This window comes from Buteo buteo, chromosome 9 (assembly GCF_964188355.1).
Source record: "Buteo buteo chromosome 9, bButBut1.hap1.1, whole genome shotgun sequence".
Taxonomy (NCBI): domain Eukaryota; kingdom Metazoa; phylum Chordata; class Aves; order Accipitriformes; family Accipitridae; genus Buteo; species Buteo buteo.
In genome coordinates, this window is record NC_134179.1 from 43,938,333 (window position 1) to 43,955,293 (window position 16,961).

At 45.5% G+C, this 16,961-nt stretch overlaps 2 protein-coding genes across 6 annotated transcripts; one reads left to right on the forward strand and one right to left on the reverse strand.

Annotated features, from left to right (window-relative positions):
• Window positions 1–865: 865 nt before the first annotated feature.
• ATP5MC1 (ATP synthase membrane subunit c locus 1) lies at window positions 866–3,574 on the reverse strand. Of its 3 annotated transcripts, none has more exons than XM_075036900.1 (5): window positions 3,486–3,574; window positions 2,808–2,856; window positions 2,145–2,222; window positions 1,691–1,866; window positions 866–1,090 (listed from the first exon to the last, which is right to left on the reverse strand). In XM_075036900.1, exons 1-5 carry the CDS (start codon window positions 3,572–3,574, stop codon window positions 976–978), a joined length of 507 nt encoding a protein of 168 aa, XP_074893001.1. In that variant the 3' UTR covers window positions 866–975. The 3 variants fall into 3 exon arrangements, with proteins under 3 accessions (XP_074893001.1, XP_074893002.1, XP_074893003.1); XM_075036901.1 differs by having other exon boundaries at window positions 3,408–3,495; XM_075036902.1 differs by lacking the exon at window positions 3,486–3,574 and adding an exon at window positions 3,329–3,350.
• A 722-nt stretch (window positions 3,575–4,296) lies between these two features.
• Window positions 4,297–16,345, forward strand: CALCOCO2 (calcium binding and coiled-coil domain 2). 3 transcript variants are annotated; one of them, XM_075036403.1, is made up of 12 exons: window positions 4,297–4,411; window positions 7,322–7,510; window positions 7,864–7,966; window positions 8,334–8,467; window positions 9,195–9,320; window positions 9,799–9,926; window positions 10,038–10,128; window positions 10,933–11,055; window positions 12,946–13,041; window positions 13,715–13,856; window positions 14,261–14,298; window positions 14,807–16,345. In XM_075036403.1, exons 2-12 carry the CDS (start codon window positions 7,331–7,333, stop codon window positions 14,987–14,989), a joined length of 1,344 nt encoding a protein of 447 aa, XP_074892504.1. In that variant the 5' UTR covers window positions 4,297–4,411; window positions 7,322–7,330; the 3' UTR covers window positions 14,990–16,345. The 3 variants fall into 3 exon arrangements, with proteins under 3 accessions (XP_074892504.1, XP_074892502.1, XP_074892503.1); XM_075036401.1 differs by lacking the exon at window positions 4,297–4,411 and adding an exon at window positions 6,365–6,479; XM_075036402.1 differs by lacking the exons at window positions 4,297–4,411; window positions 14,261–14,298.
• The last annotated feature ends 616 nt before the right edge of the window (window positions 16,346–16,961 follow it).

Sequence of the window (16,961 nt, forward strand, 5' to 3'; positions counted from 1 at the left end):
CCCTCAACAGGGTGTAAGCAGCTATTGCAAACGAAGAGAGCAGTTCCCGTACCCAGTTCATATCCCCAGGGAGGTCACAACAATGCTTCAGAGGCTTTAAGCACACACAGTAGCTGCATTAATTCAATTACCTAAAGCAGATAACTCTCACCCAGTGCTCACCTTCCTATCTTCCTTAAAGGCACAGCTGTCTTACCACAAGGTCCAAGATGCAGGTTAGATTTTAGCATTTCTCCTCCCTAGTATACTCCAATCTCTAACACAGCTGAAGCATGTAACTGTTGGGGGGGAAAAGAAGAAATGTAACTAGGCTGTGGTCCTTCATGTAAATTGATGCTTTGAGGCAGCACATGAATCGTGTGACCTTGAAACCAGCTCTTCTTTGTGAAAGAACATTCAGCTGATACAGCAGTGCCTACCCTTGTGTACTTACTGGCAATTTAGTTATGCAAACACCATTAATACACTTCTAAGCACACTCACCTGTACCCATCACCTTTTCTACAGACTGTCTTTCAGATTAAAAAAAAAAAAACAAAGGCACAGCATCCTCAACAACAGTATGTGGAAAAAAACACTCCTTCTCAGCTCATCTAGAAATATTTGCTTTACTAGGGCAATGCTTGTTGGGATTTTTGCAGATTTGAGCTGTTCAAGGACATCCTCTCTTACCCTAGCTGACTTCACATTAGTTTTCCTTCCTTCTCATCACCTTTTCATATTTCCCTTCTGCTTTATCAGTGAGTGCTCCCATACCTGGGATATCACCCTCTTCAACCAATACAATCAAGTCACCCACAGACTTCCCCACCACTGGACCAGGACATAAGAAAGAAAAAAAAATAAAAAAAAATAAAACCACCAGTTTATTTAGAGAAATCTTTTCTTTAATTGTCAGTCTGGAACGCTCTGATGGAAGCAGACTCAAACCGCAGAGGACAGAGTGATGGAAGCCGCAGCCAGGACCAGAAGTTGTCACATAGCAAAGAGGATAAGGAATGCCACCATCAAACAGAAGAGACCCATGGCCTCAGACAGAGCGAAGCCCAGGATGGCATAGGAGAAGAGCTGCTGCTTGAGAGATGGATTCCTGTATGTTGTACAAGGAGAGGAACAAACCAGAGAGAGAAGGAAAAATACAAAAAAGGATCCACAGTGAGAAAAAAAAAAAAAACAACCACAAACAAACCCCAAACCAGAGCCCGTATCACAGAAAGCCAGGATTATGTCACATAGGCAATGGATTTTGGGGCACAAACCAGTTTTATGGCAGGCAGCCACCTGCTGGAATGAGAAAGCCATGATTTTTCCCTGGTTTTAGCAACATAGAGATGTTGAACCCTAAAGGCTAGTTTCACCTGCCCTGGCAGCACCAAGCAATGGTTCCTGCTAATAACTAGTGCTTCATTTCTTCTAGAGGCAGGCAGAGCTCCACAGAGCAGCTGCATCGTTCAGAAGTAAGTACAGGGTGGATTCAAACAATTTAGGCACTTTCTTATTTTAATAGAATCATGGATTATAACAACCATTTTATAACCCAAGGAGGACTGCTTCACTTAAACACATTTATCTGCTTATATACACTACACATGTAGAGCTGGACATATATTCCAGAGAAAGCTCTACTGATCTACCAAATTTAGTGCTGGAAGAAGGGAATAAATTCAAGCCAGCCTGGCATCTTACTTACCTGGCATAGCCAATGATCAAGCTGCCAAACACCGTCCCAATACCCGCTCCTGAACCAGCCACCCCAACCGTGGCAGCACCGGCACCAATGAACTTAGCAGCAGTGTCAATATCCCTGGAAACAGCACTGGTTTGGAACTCGCGGTGGGTCAGCTGTGCATGGGAAACACCACCTGGCTGCAGGATACAGGAAAAAAAAAGACGCTAATGACACTTTTAATCATAAATATAAATTTTTTTTAAAATAAAACATTATCAACGTTTACCCTCTACCCAAGGCAGAGCAAAAAATCAGCCAAGCTTGCAAAGCCGTCACCAATCTGGGCTAGAAGCTATGTCCTCATATTAGCCATCCTCTTGATATACAAACTTACTCCATCTCAGGAGAAACCATCACATATCACAAGCAGCAAGCACAGAAACATAGGACCCAAGGTGCCACATAAGAGTCTCACCTGTACAGTCTGAACCTCAGGCCTGCTGAAAACAGAGACTGAAACTGGTCTGGCCAGAGCCCTGGAACAGCACCGGAACTGGAGTGAAACACAGACAATTAACTGCTATAATTGGATGTGTCTGCACTAACCCTCAGAAAAGAACAGTTATTTTATGAAGAACAGCCTTAGAATTTTTATAAAACATCTCAAGAATGAAACAAGACTAAAAAGCAAAGGCATACGCAACTCTAGGATATTTCTAGTTTAGCCAGTTGTATTAAGTCCATGAGTAATACCACCACAGACCACACACTGCAGCACGAGTGTCATATCTGCTACAGTAGTTCAGTCATTACTACAATTCCATACATTTTCTTCCAATGCACACCTTGAGAGAAAGAGGTGAAGGAGTGTCTCTGTGACAGTTAACTAATCTTTGGAGAAGCCCTTGGGCCTGCAGTTCAATGCACATCTACTAAGACGGTAGGTATCACCCTCCGGTCACCAGAGGTCACCTTGTTTCCCTTCCTTGTTAAATCCACAGTAAAACAAACCCACACGATCCCACCTCAGCTGAGGGTGTCCAGGACAGCATTTTGAATCAAGCATCACACATAAAGACTTCACAATCATGTATCCCTGCTAAGTATTACTATACTCTTCTGAAGAAAAGAGACTTACCACAGCTGGAGAGCTGAGGAGAGCCAGAGGAGCCTGCATTTTGCTTAACCTATTACAAATAAAGACAAAAACAAAAAGGAAATGGGAATCCCAACGCTATTGCCGCCAGCCAACACCCCCCTCTCAGGACTGACACACAACACGTCTATCTGCAGCCCCATCCCTCCGCTGTGCCCGAAGCTTTTCCCCACCGTCCCCACGCACGGCTCCGCGTCCCGTCCCCGTGTCGTCCCCCCCCCCGCCCTCCCTCCGTTAATCTTTCTTTGGGCCGTTCCCCAAGGCTGCACATTTTTGCCTTCCCCGACACGGTCGAAACCCCCCCCCCCCCCCCAAGACCCAACCGAGCCCACCCGAACCCCGGGGAGGGGGGAATGCGTGGGGACAGCGGAGGCGCCGACGCTTGTCGCACTCTCTTCAGCTGCCTCCTCCCAGCGAAGGGCACCGGCACGGCCGGGTACCGACCCCCACCGGCCGCCGGGGCCCAGCGATACCCCACGGCCGGTAGAGCCTCCCCCGCTAACCAGCGAGGGCAGAGAGGAGACCGCGATGGCCCAGAGGAAGGTGAGGGGAAGGCAAAGCCGGGCCGAGAGCGGGGCCCACCTCCGCGGGGTCCGCTCGGGCCTGAGGCTGCGGCGGCGGCTGCTGTGAGAGAAACTCAGCGCCCCCGCCCCCACTCACCTTGCCGTGTCCCTCCAGCGTCCTCCGCGCCCATTGGCTGCCGCCGCGCAGGGCGCGCGGCATCCTGGGACAATATCCGCGCTTCCCATTGGCTGCGGAGGAAGGAAGCACCTCCCACTAGCGTCCGGGAGAGCGCAAAAGGGGCGGGAGGGCGGTGGCGCTACGCGGGGCCGTCATTGGTTAGGTAATTACGCGGAGTGGTTGCTGATTGGCTGGAGGTCTGGAGGGGGGGGGTCTGCCAGTGGACCGTGAGGCTCTTCTTGCAACCATAGAGGTTACCATAGAGGCGGGGGAGTGATGACGGCGGGGTGGACCCGGCCGCCCCGGCACCCGCCCCGCCCCCGTTCTGAGTCTCTCCTAAAAGATCATTTTGAACGTTTAAACGTTTTCCTGTGGTTTATTAAAGCGCCAGGTTCAGCCGTGGCCGAACGTCGTTGGAATCGAGGTTTAGTGCCCCCGCTCCCCGGGGGAGGGGGATCGCCGCCCGGCCGTGGTGCAGGGCCAAGGCCCGGCTCCCTGCCCCGTTACCGGCAACCTCAACCGCTGCGGACCACCATTGCGTGAGCCGAGGGGAGGTGAACCCTCCCGAGGCCTCCGGTGCCCCGGAGGAGGAGAGCGGTCCGTTACCGGGACTTTTAATTTCCCGCTTTGCCAAATTCCCTCCCTCCCTCCCCCAGGACAACCGGCCCCTGCATCCCCGGTTTCTCCTCACCCCCGCAACCGGAGCGCCGGTACGGAAAGGCGGTACCGGGGCTGGGGCAGGGGGGGCACAAAGAACGACACCCCCGCACCGAACTACAAGTCCCAGCAGCGCGGCCGGGGCCGCCCAGGGGAGGTATCCTAGGGATGGGGGGGTAAGGGGGGCTCCGCCTTTTCCTGGTCCTCCGCCTCCTCGCAGCCCCGGAGGTTTGCAGCCGTGCTTTTCGGTGAGTGAGGCGGGGGACGGTGGTGATAGGGTCCCGTATACCCCCCTACCGGGGCCGTACGGGGGGAGGGGGGTGGGCCGGGGCTGCCCCGCTGCGAAGCGGCGGCGACACTTTCACTTTCGTTTTTTGATGGCGGAGCCCGAGGTGCCCAGCCTGGGTGGGGGGGACGGGGACAGCCCGGTCCGCTCCCCGCCCTCCGCCGGGACCCCACGTACGGGGATGCGAAGGGGGACCCCCCGTGGCACACGCTGCCGGCGGCGAGGGGAGGCTGCCCGGTTCATCCGGTGTCCAGCGGCGGCTGGAAGTTGGTCTCGCTTGGGAAGGGGGAATTCCTGTATTTCTACATCATGGGGACGCTGCAGGCTAATGCAAGAAGAAAACAGCAACGGCGAAAGGAAAGGAAAAAAACCCAGAGAGTCCCTGGAGAGAGCCTGGGCCGTGCACAGCGGAGGAAGTGTTATTTATTCCGCTCTGCTCCCTGTGAGCTGCAATCATCCCTCGTTAGCTCAGCCCCGGGCTGGGACTGCCCGGTAGGCATTAACACCCCGAAGGTGTGGCTGTCCCTGTCCCCTCGGGCGGCAGCAGCCTGGCAGGGCCCCTCCTGATGACTTAAGAGCTGTTGGCGCAACAAAAATATGAACGTTAATAAAATGTCCTCGCCCATCTACTAACTGCTGTGTTTTCCTGGATGTGAACTGCAGACTCTGCTATCAGCACAACTTCGCACTGCCTCTGCATTTGTTTTCCTTCAAGATCACATGTATTTTCACCAAAGCCAACGGTTTGGGTTTTGGGTTTTTTTTGGTTTTTTTCAGCAGAATGCATTGTTTTGCTGCATCCAGACACTGATTCTTCATTTTCTTTGCAAATTAATTTTAACCCTTGTGGCAGCAAGGGCTCATGTCCTGTCCCAAAGCAATGCAATAATATGATTAACGTGCTGTCCTTAGATTTCTTTTCTTTTCTTTTCTTTTCTTTTCTTTTCTTTTCTTTTCTTTTCTTTTCTTTTTTTTTTTCTGTCTGGTGGCTGTCAAGTGGTCCCTGGTGTTCAGGAACTGCAAATCATAAGGCTTATAAGGCACATCAGGGTAGGAAAGTTTGACGTCAGCCAGATAAAGACTGAGGCTTAGGTGAGTCGCACGCCATTTCCTACACTTTACTGAGATAACTAAAAGTGAAACTACAACCCTGGATGTCCTGGAGGATTGCACCACATCCATTTCTAGGGTCTCACCTGCCTTCCACTCCCAGCAGGATGAATTCTGAATCCTCCCAAGGCAGCCTGTGTCAGTGCAGTTATTGCTGCTCTTTCCAGCTGTGGATGCCTTTTCCTTTGCAAGCACAGCCCCGCAATCCCCATCTAGACTTCTGCCTGATTTTCAGATTATTTTTGGCACAGAATACAGACAATCTCCTTGGTGGCACAAAAAAAAATAAAGCAGGGTTCCAGGGAGTTCATTTCCATGTGAAACTTCTGGATTGGAGATGACCTGAAACGCTCCAGTGGGATGGTTGTTCACGATGAACTTTCCCTCTGTTCTGAGGTCAATCCTCGCTGGCTGCTGCTGTCACTAAGATCAGCTGAGAAGGTTCGGCTTTGGATTCCTGGAATTGAATTGTCCAGGACTGGCAGCAGGGTTTTCTCAGCAATGATCTGCCCCTTGACAGATTGCCAGGGCTGAAGCCTGGCTGCCTTCAAGACATAGTGGCAAAGAGGGTAATTTAGTGTTCTGTTTCCAGTCCTGCCTAGGCTCCTGGCAGTTTAGATACTGTTTTGATTGATGCACCCACTACAGATTTATGTTGTGTGATTTGTAGTGTCACAATGCAGTGCAAAGTTTTCTGTATAGATAACTCATGCAAAAGCTTTAATGCTATTTTTTGACCCTGCTGTCATGCAACATATTCATTTCGATACTGAGAATCATCTTGCGGTTTCAGCGTAGCAGTCATGAGTAGCAAGGCTATAATAGCCTCATTACACAGGCTTGTGAGACAGAACTACGACGACCTGCCTAACCAGGATCTCCTCCGTTTGTGCTCTTCCATGGGAGCTGAGCTTAGCAAGGTACCTCTCTTCCCATGGAGTCAGGAAGTTGAAGACGAAAGATACTGTATTTGGAGGTCAAGTCGTTGCGTTGGATTTGAATGCAGAAAGCAAGGAGGCTGCTGAGTTTGCTTATCACCAGCATGAGTGTGTCCTGTGTGTCTCGCCACAGTCAGCCCGTGAAGGTGGAGTGTGTTAGGGCTGGGAGTGCACGAGTCTTCGAGCTCCCAGCATGATAGATTGTAAGCTGCTGTTTTCATCTTGTACTACTGTCGGAGCATTTCACTGATGGAGTGAAACCTCTGCTCTTCTCAAGCAATGTGCTAGTCTCCAGATTTCAGAAGAGCTACATATGGTGGGGATGTGCCTGGAGTGTCAAATCACATTAAAAACTTGGTGTAAGGCTGCATGTGGGGACAGCGGCATTCCAGCAGGGTCTTCAAGCATGGGATCCCACCAGCAGGCACGCGTGCTCCTGCTGCTACAAGGCACCACTGCAGATCTGTAGGATAGTCAGCGGGTCTGGTTCCTGGGGTCCCACGCAGGAGAGGGGCTGCTGTGCCACACTGGCAGCCTCAGAGCACCAGGCACCATGGCTGGGAAGCAGCAGTCAGATGAGAGTCCTACATGTGTCTGCTAAAGAGGTTCTGCAAGCTGCCGCAGATGACAGGAGCAGCTTGGCCACGGTGGCAGGGACACCAATGAGCTCATGTGCCTTGCTGAGAAACCTTGGTGTGTGCGTAGGGGGTTTTGGACCTCACAGCTACGTCATTCCCAAGTGTAGCTCTTCATACCCTTCATGGACACAACTATGTTGGCAGCATCTGAGGATGAGATAATCCCCTTATTCTTTCCTCTTGTAGACTTCCACAATGGACGAGACCGCAGACGAGCCTCCCACCTCTGCTGTCCTCTTAGACAACTGCCACTTCTCCCAGGTCATCTTTAACAATGTGGAGAAGTTTTATGTTCCCGGAGGAGACGTAACATGTTATTATACCCTCACACAGAACATCATTCCTCGCGGGAAGGACTGGGTGGGCATCTTCCGGGTAAGTGAATGCTGTGAAAACAGATGTGCCAAGTACGAGAAAGCAGCAGCAGGCAGAAACAAACAGCTTGGGCTTTGATAGAAAAGGGTTGGGGAATTTTTTTCAGTAATAACCTTGTGTAATAGAACATCTTTATTGTGCCTAGGGACAAAGTACCAGACCTGTTGTGACCCAAACAGCTTCAAGGCTTATCAAACACTCTAATTATCCTTTCGTGCATAGACCACAACTCTTAGAAGTCAGGATATCAATGCAAAAGTCCTACCAGTAACTGATCTATGTGGAAATACAGTCCCAATACCATAGGATAAACATGAACTCTGTGATGCCATATAACAATTTTGCTGTTGTAGGTGGGATGGAAAACAACCCGGGAATATTACACATTCATGTGGGCTCCTTTGCCCAATGATGTCCACAGTGACACCGCTGTGCAGCAACAGATCCAGTTCAAAGGTGAGTCGGGAGCTTGCATCACTTGGGGAATGTATGTGCATGTGCATACACAGGCACACACACACAGACTCCCATTTTGCTACCACTAATGAGCACTACATTCGGAATTACAGAATATCTGTAGGACCATGCTTTGGGAGACTTATTTCAAATCCCATAATAAATTTGAACATGTTAAATTCTGCCATCCTGACTGAGTGATATGGTTTGTGTTCCTATCGCTGGCACAAGGGATTACTAAAGGTGCAGGAACAATACTGAACTAGGATGTCTCAGTTTTCTGAGGTCCTCACTTTCTGTGCTATGTAGTTAAGAGTCTTGAATAATTAGAAGCTGCATATAATGGGGTTGTTGTGTTTGTCTGAAGCTTACTACCTACCGAAAGATGATGAATACTACCAGTTCTGCTACATCGACCAGGATGGCGTGGTCCGTGGAGCCAGTGTGCCTTTCCAGTTCAGAGCAGAGACTGAGGATGATATCTTGGTGGTTACCACACAGGTATGTGTCCTCTCTTCCCCTGCTCTTTACTGCTTCTGCTTTTGTTGGCATATGCTCACTGCTAACATGGAGTGATCCAGTAGACTGGATGCCAAGCTAGAACTCAGCAGACTTGGATTCTATTCTTGGCTTTGGTACTGATCTGTCACACAAATTTGGGCAGCCTTTGTTTCTCTACCTGCCATTTATCACTTAGATTGTGAGCTCTTTGTAACAGGGAGTGACTTAGACATAGTGTTTCAGGGCATTTTGAATATCTTTAAATGAAAATGTCATTTTCATGGAAACAACCTGCCATTAGATGGGAGTAAGAGCATGCACATGGACAATAATTGCAGTGCTGTGAAGTCAAGCACTCTTATTTTGCAGTGTCTTGTGTGCAGCCCTTTTGTTAATGACTAAACTGCACACGTGGTCCTAACCTAACAAACTGGAAAAAGCCTCAAAACTCTGCCTCTGCTGACTTCTGCGGTCACAGAAGGCAATGAGCATCCCCAAAGATCAGGGGTAGTATGTGCTCGGTATTCAAGAACTGGGTGGATGGTCAGCTTTGGACACCCTGGGGAGAGTGCAGTAGCAGCCTGGTCTGTGCTAGCAGTGAAAGCACAGGGAGGTACACAGTGTTCCCTTTTGCAGAGCTCATCTTTCTTTGCTCTTCACACTGTGCCATTTGGAATGTAGCTTTTCAGTGCTTCTGTTATGACCAAACAACTTTGTGGCTTGCCAGGGAGAAGTAGAAGAGATTGAACTACAAAACAAAAATTTGCGTAAAGAAAACGAGGAGCTGAAAGCAAGCTGTGCAAGTCTCCAGAAACAAAACATGGATCTACAGGAAGACCTCAAGAAGACACAGGTAAACAAAAAAGTTAATATATTAAGTCAGAAGCTTTAAGTCTGAAAGATGAAGAGGGACTGAGTCAGGTCTTGTTCCACTGTGTGCTTCCAGGAGAAAATTAAAGAGGTTTCTCCCCACGTTATCTGTTTAATCCTTTACCAAATTGTACCACACGTTTACTGTGATAAGAACAATAATGATGAACAAGAGACATCTTCAGACACAGGAGTCAGGAACTTATGGGGAGTGTTCAAAAATGTTCTATAGGCTGTCCTGAAATCTCATTATCATTATCTTTTCCTCCTTCAGTTTTGCTCGGGACTTAATATAAATGAAATGGGGTCTGAAAGAGTAGTCAGGATGCAAAGGAGAGAGTTTCCTCCTTCAGATGGGCTGCCTGGAAGTGTTGCATTTGAGGGTTTTTGCAGCTCCAATGCAGAGCAGGACTATTGCTTTGGTCCTGTTTACCTCTCGTCGACCTCACTGTGATTTTCAGGAGCTGCAGAATAGTTTAGAGTCTCTAAGGAGCAACACAGAGACGCTGGAGCTGGAGCTGAATTCCCTGAAAAAGGAAAATAAATGCCTAAAGGAGCTGGATGACTGCAGAGAGGCAGAATTGCACCAGTAAGTGTATTTACAGCATATCTCAAACCAGGATTTCATGTAAGCACCTTGCCTTTATGGATTAAATTTCCGTCGGTGAAAGTATGGTGTGTTTTGATTTGTTCTGAGTAGACTCAAAGAACAACTTCAGAAGGTGACCTCTGACAAGGAACGCCTGGAAACCAGACTGAAAACAGCCCTGGATCACATGGACCAGCTGCAGGTAGCAAACATGTAGCTGCCCTCCTTTGCTTTTATGAACTGTCTCTGGTGGAATCACTTTCCCTCTGACAGAGAACTGAGCTGTCTTGAGCAAGTATGTGGTGTATGTGAGTTTCTTTTTTGATTATGTGAGTTCTTTAAGAAAATGTCAACCTTTGATATGATTTGACCTCCAGGAAACCTCAAAAAAGCTGTATTCTGGAAGGAAGGGTAGAGGGGGATGTGCTAAGAGAAACTGTAAGGATTTTATTTCCTAAAAACATCCCCTTTGCCTGCTCATTATGTTGGCCAAAATCAGACTGTTGTTTACCTCCTGCTAGCTAAGGATCCAGGCAGAAAACACTTGTGTTTCGAAAAACATTCTAAAATTATGTTCAGTACTCGGGTGAAAACAAGACTTCTAGCTGGGAGGTATGTGAAGAGAGAAGGTAGGCTGAAAATAGCTTGATTGTTAGGTCTGGGACATGGGAAACCCAGAACAATGGGCTAACCATCTGGCTATAGAGTCTCTGTTTTTCTCTTTGTTCTCTGACTTTCCAGACTAGAAGTGTCGTGTTGAAACTTAGAAAGCTCTTCAGAGAACGTAGGAATGAATACTGTGTTCTGACAAATACATTAGCTCCAGTATATCCCCATGTAACTATCCTCAGTTTCTACAAAGGTTTTAATGGAAAAACGTTTACAGAAAAAAAAAATTTAAGCAGCCACGGGTTCTGGAGCTTTGCCTTCTGCAACAAAAGGTGTCTGTGCTCCTCACTCAGAGCTGTTCGATTTTGACTTCTTGCACACTCTTCTTTCTCCCTAGTCTCAAGTGTTGAGTTATGAGAAAGAAGTGGAAAACCTATCTCATATCGACCATGACAAGACAGAGCAGCTTGAAAGTTTAAAGGAAGAGAATCGCCAGTTACGCATGACTAGAACTCAACAGGTAAGGCCTTCCCTGAGCATCACGGTGCTTGGGGGAGCCAGGGCAGAGAGGCTGAGGTGTCCTTGGCAGTGACCACATTCAAATATTGTTCAATCTTACAAGAATTTAAGGGAATGCATGACAGAAAGATAAATGTCCATGGTGGCATGGGTATCCACATAGATGGTTCTGTGAACACACCATCTGACAGATTCTTATAGTATACATACATTCTTATAGTATGCACATATGTTGTAGTTTTGGAAGAAACATCTGTATAACTAGACATGTAATTCTGATTCTCTGTAGCAGGAAAATTCAGTCTCGATCTCTTTTGAGTCAGCTCAAGGGATAAAGTAAATCAGTGGGAATTCAGGATTCATATTTGGCTAATTGCAAATCGTTGCATCCCAGCAAAATTGTTTCAGGACTGGGCCTTATGGGTAAATAAACCAAGTTACCCTAAATCTGCCCCAACTATATGCTGTTAATTTTACCTCCAACAGAAAACTGACTAGCAACTGGTGTGAGGCAGCAACCTTGCTGATCTTCTCTCTGTTGATGTTTTTGTCTCTTTCTCATCTTTAATATCTCAAATTTGGTATTTTATAATCAATAAAATAGATGCAATATGCTCAGAATGCACCAAAAAAAGCTGTAAACAATACAAAGTTTCTGTTCTGTAGTTTGGTGCTCTGCCCCACATCCTTCTCCAACGCCTCTTTGCAGCTCTGCTTGTGAAAAGCTGGGATTTCTGTGCAGAAGGAGCAAAATAAGGAGCTTGAACATTGCAAGGAAAACTTGAAGGGGTCGGAGGCCAAACTCTCACTTTGTCTGTCCCACCGTCTGCAGAATGAGCAGGTGCCCAGCATTTCTGGCAGTGCAACTGGGGAGATGGTCCCAAAAGTGCTGAGCACAGAGCTCTGCTGTATTATATGGAACCAGCTGGTACCTGTGTAGGGGAGCTGAGATTCACTGACAGCACTGTTTTCCACCTTCTTTCGAGTTGCAGAACCATCACAATTTCCCTATGATGTTGCAGATGACTATGTGTATAACAAATTTAAGTTTATGGACAAAAGGCTTGCTTTTCTTAGGTAGCTTCTGCAGACCTTTTAGAAGTAATACACAAACCTCAGCACTGGAAATCACTCCTTGAAGGAATGTGAAGGATATAAAAGAAAAAGGCAGCATGCTGTGGTGTTTCTTTCTACTGAAGAAACCATCATTGGCAATGACTGAGGCCGCCACTTCATCTTTAGCCTGTTGCCCTAAGTGACCTTCTAAAGGTGCTTCTCTCTGTATGTGCTACTCAGGAAGCTTTTGGAGGCTCTACTTTCACTTTGGCATTGAAAATTAGATGCCTAAAATAGATGGTGTGATTACCTCTGCTGTGATACCAAATATTCAGGATTCTTAGAGTGATACTTTGAGAATGACTGCAGAATCCCTAAGTACTCTAGCTTATCTAATTTACTGATATAATTCAAGAGTCAGCTACAAGATTAATTCCTAAGGATGTACTGGCTGTCCACTGTCAATGCAAGTCTCACAGCATCAGGAAACCTGGCAGACTTGGATAGCTCTCACCTGCCAGGGTGGATTTTTCAGCTGTATGAGTTCCTTTTCTTCAGCCTCCCTCTTTGTTTGACCTGTCATGTGTTCCCTTCGGAGGTCATGTGTCATCTCTCATGTTGTAATGAAAATGCACAGCATAAGTGAGTGGTGACATGGAGATATCCTAGGTGACAAACTATGAAATGGTAAGACTCCTATTAGAAGTGAAGGGTTATTTATTGGTAATAAATGCAGCATGAGGCACCTAGTATATGACAGCTCCGGTGCTTGGAGCTGTCATCGTTTTGTTTGCCAGTTTCCCATGATTTACCAAATAACACTCTTCCTTCATAGCAACAAAACCGTGACTTGATGAAAGAACTTGAGGAGCAGAAGCATTTGTTTCAGATTCTACAGGCAAAAAAGGATGAAGCTGATGAGGAAAATCAGGTGAGAATTTGGCACAATTCCCTCGCTTTTCTCCTGTATTGAATATGACACTGATGTCTCAGTCCAGTGTTCAGTTCCATTAACCCTTCTACCAAACGGATCACTAGGATCTACCAAACGGATCACCTAGATCACTAGGTCTGCAGGCACCTACACATGGCTCTGTGCATACACTTGCAGTATGTTGTTGCTGCCACATCTGTACAGCCTAAGAGGAAGGGTCCAAAAACTTGCACCTTTTTCCCCCACTACAGAATAGACTGGTTTACCCATAATAGCATGGGGATTTTCAAAAACTCCTAATGTTAGCTTAATTCTGACACCACTGAAATGAATGGACTTACTCATTTAAATGGACATAGCCTTTTTGTCCGGTCTAAGCAATGGCTGCTCAGTTTTGTTCCTTACTCTGCATGACTTCATGATAATCTTTTGTCTTTTAAAGTGTATTACTCTGTTGTGATCATCTTGTCTGCCTTTCCAAGCAAGCCACAGAATAGATCCTTGCCCTTCCTTACCTCACTTTCCCATTTGGTCAAGCAGCTACCTAAAGGAAGTTCAGAGCAATTTTCATTTGATATAAGAGGATCGATGTTAGTGCAAAGTATGACTTTTCTCTGAAATGGTCTCCTGAGCTTCTGGAAATTCATTCTGCCTTTCTGTCCCTTTGCAGAAACTCAGGAAAGAGAATGATGGACTCCTGAGGCATCTCTCGCAGGCTAGAGAGTTTTCTCCCTTCTCTGTTGTTTCACAAGCTCAAGCTCCAATTCCAGCTCCTGGAGTAGGAGGCCTTCTGTTTGGAAATCCATATTGTGGTGAGATTACTTGGCATTCTGTCTGAAACCACAAATACATGGCAGTTAAAGTCTCAGCAAATTATCCTCCCTCTCAAATTGAATGCTGTAAAAAAGACATTATTAGCAGCACCTCTGTGCAGCTTTACATGTGTGCAGATGACTTGGCAGCTGCGAAATGCTGCCAGGTGTTAAGAGTTGACTTAAGTGATCAGCTGTCTGTTCATTTTCTGCCAAGAGAGACAACTATTAGCTGGTTTATTCAGCTGTGAGACAGCTAGTTCTGTGGCTTATGTCCAGTTTCCGTAGTCCTAAATACAGAGGTTTAGATCCAGAGCCACATCCTCATGTTTCAAGAATTACTAGTTATCACCACATTACATTGTTAATCATTTTGCTGTGGCTAAATTGACTTCTTTTTCCAGCTACAGGAACAAACCTGGGGGCAGGAGCTGCAGACATAGTAAGTAAAGTGGACACGACTGGACATGAATTAGTGGTTTGAAACAAAAAGCTCCAAGTTCAGTTCTGTAGCCAATTGTCTGCTTAACTGGTTGAGTCCCAGTAAGATAGCGGACAACAAAATGGAGCCATGTATGCTTAACATGTAGAATTAATAAGAGTTATATGTCTTAAGGGAGAGAAAGGAAACTCTGTTGACCTTAATCTTTAAGGACCAGCTCTTGGCAGCACCTAATGTCAGAATGAGCAGCATGCAGCTGCTAAATACCTTATTTTAATTTGGAGACATGGACATGTGCAATGTAGGATGGAAAGTTAAGAGTACCTCTCAGAAGCTCTTGACTTTGAAGTGCTATTTAGAGAAGCCTGGAGACATTTGAAAACTTGAGAGTGTTAGAAGTCAGAGAGACTTATCCAAAAGTGATAATACCTGGCTACTAAACTTTTCTGTTTCTTCTCTTTGAATATAATTTTTAAACTGACTTTATTTGCATTGCTTTGTACTTCAGCCTTCTCTAAGGAAATGCCCCATGTGCAATGAAGTATTTCCTGAAGATATTGAAACAAGTCAGTATGAGGCCCATGTGCAGAGCCATCTTCTGGAGTGCTCACTCTGCAATGAGACCTTTGAAAAGTCCAATAAGCAGGTGTTCGAGGACCATATCTTTTGTCATGGATTGGAAGAATTCTGAATCCATACCTGCTCTGTAGAATAGGTGGCAGAGGCCGCAGCATAGAATAGACCAAAATCACTGTCTAGGCTTAATTCATGCTAAGATCACCCAGACAAGACTGACTATGCCACTAGTACTGTAATTCTGAGCTTTCTGTTCCATGCAGCATATGACCAGCACATAAATCAGGTCAGACATCCACATCCTGAAACTGAATAACCATCATCAAACTTAAGTCTTCTGTCTTGGATCAAGTATATCTGCTTGTTAAATGAGTTACAAATCCTATAATTAGTAATTTAGTTGAATGTGGTACCAGTTCTTTAGAACAGGATTGGCCACGTAACTGTTCATTCAGGTAGGGATCCGAGTGATGGGATGTAGTACAGCAGTTTTCTGTACTTGGCCGATACATCCCTATTATAATGGTGTTGTTCTTTAATATAGCACTGTGATTGCTAACCAAAGACTGGAAACATTGTATAATCTTTCAGGATCACACCTTCAGTCCTGCTCAGCTTCTGGAATGCAGAATGAATTAATAATAACTAAAAAGGTCTAAATAAAAATATATCTCTTCTTTCACCGTCAGTCATAAAGCAAGTGAAAGATACATACTTATAAGGAGACCAACTACCTGTTTGCAGATCTGAAGGTCTAGGGCCCTCCTTCCAGCAAAGTAGGCAGCATGGCTTATTCTAGGGTGAGGCACGTGCAGTTTTCTCCATCCGTCTCAGGATGAGGAAAACCTGAAATTTCTGAAACAGGAAAGGTCGGTATGGCATGGAGCCCATAGAAAAGCAGTAGCTGAGTTGTCTTGGCAGCACAGAGAATAAATGGTCTCAGTCAGAAACTGGGCATCCTCATTTAAAGGAAATTATTAATTCAGATTATTTCTCTTTTATGTTTCTAAACCTTCTTGATTTAACAAGAAGAGCCTGTTCTCAATCCAAAACATTGTGATTCAAAACTAAGTGCCTTGGGATATTACAATGCTTTGTGCACAGATTATCCAGTTACTATTTTTATTTCTGCTTCGGCGTTTTCAATTTACAATTAACAGCTCTTCTTTCCACGCAAACACAAATGGGGAAAGGTTTATTATCCAGATGTATTAGTCTGTGTTTCCTGCTGAATATCTGAAGCAATAGAAAATCCTAAGAAGTTTACATAGAGTTTTAAGAATATTTAGAGTAACAAAGACTTCAAAATGTTTTATGGTTTTGATTCTACACAAACTTTTTATCAATCTAGGTTTAAATAGAGTATTTCTGTCCTGAGATGTACTATACTGGTAAGCATTATTTAAAAAAACTGTAAAAGAAAATAACAGCAAACAAAAATAAAAGCTATACGGAGAAAATCTTTGAAAAAGATGGATATGTCTGTTCATTCTTAAAGAAATAAGTTGGAGGAATTGATGGGGTCTTAAGGGAGCTATTTGCAGGCTTTCAATTACTTGCTGAAGCTTCTAACAAAGTACTTAAAGCACCTCTCTGAATAACTTTTAGCATGCAACATGGTATCCCTACGGGTAGTGAGACTGTTTCTGTTTAACAGAAAGCACCTATTTAACTGGTTGATCCTCAGTGGCTCCTCACAGCATGGGAATGTATCATGAAGGCCAAAGGATAGTATGGGATAATGAGAACGAATCAGGAAACTAAAATGAGCTGTATGGGATCTGTTTGTTTATATCCATTCCCAGTAGCACTGATCTAAAAACCTAGAGCTGACTGAATTTCTTCTGTGTCATAGGAACGTTCAGCATATCAACACCTTTTTTCCTTAGGCTAGGAGAAAAAGCTGAAAACCTCCTCACTCGGGATGATAAAATATTATTTTAAAAATACTTGGTATTGTACATGTTTTGACATTATTGATTACTGTCGTATATCTCAACATTCCTGGCGTAGCTTTATCCCATTTTTGACAATCAAACATTCCATCAAAATGAGGCTGATTTTTAACTGAACACTTGTTTCCTCAG

Coding starts and splice junctions, on each gene's coding strand:
- ATP5MC1 (XM_075036900.1), bottom strand. CDS start 3,574: ATGGGAAGCGCGGATATTGTCCCAGGATGCCGCGCGCCCTGCGCGGCG. Junction 1,867..2,144: donor CTGAGGTTCAGACTGTACAG/GTGAGACTCTTA, acceptor TGTATCCTGCAG/CCAGGTGGTGTTTCCCATGC. Junction 1,091..1,690: donor TTGATCATTGGCTATGCCAG/GTAAGTAAGATG, acceptor TACAACATACAG/GAATCCATCTCTCAAGCAGC.
- CALCOCO2 (XM_075036401.1), top strand. CDS start 6,459: ATGGGAGCTGAGCTTAGCAAG. Junction 10,129..10,932: donor ATCACATGGACCAGCTGCAG/GTAGCAAACATG, acceptor CTTTCTCCCTAG/TCTCAAGTGTTGAGTTATGA. Junction 14,299..14,806: donor GGGCAGGAGCTGCAGACATA/GTAAGTAAAGTG, acceptor TTTGTACTTCAG/CCTTCTCTAAGGAAATGCCC.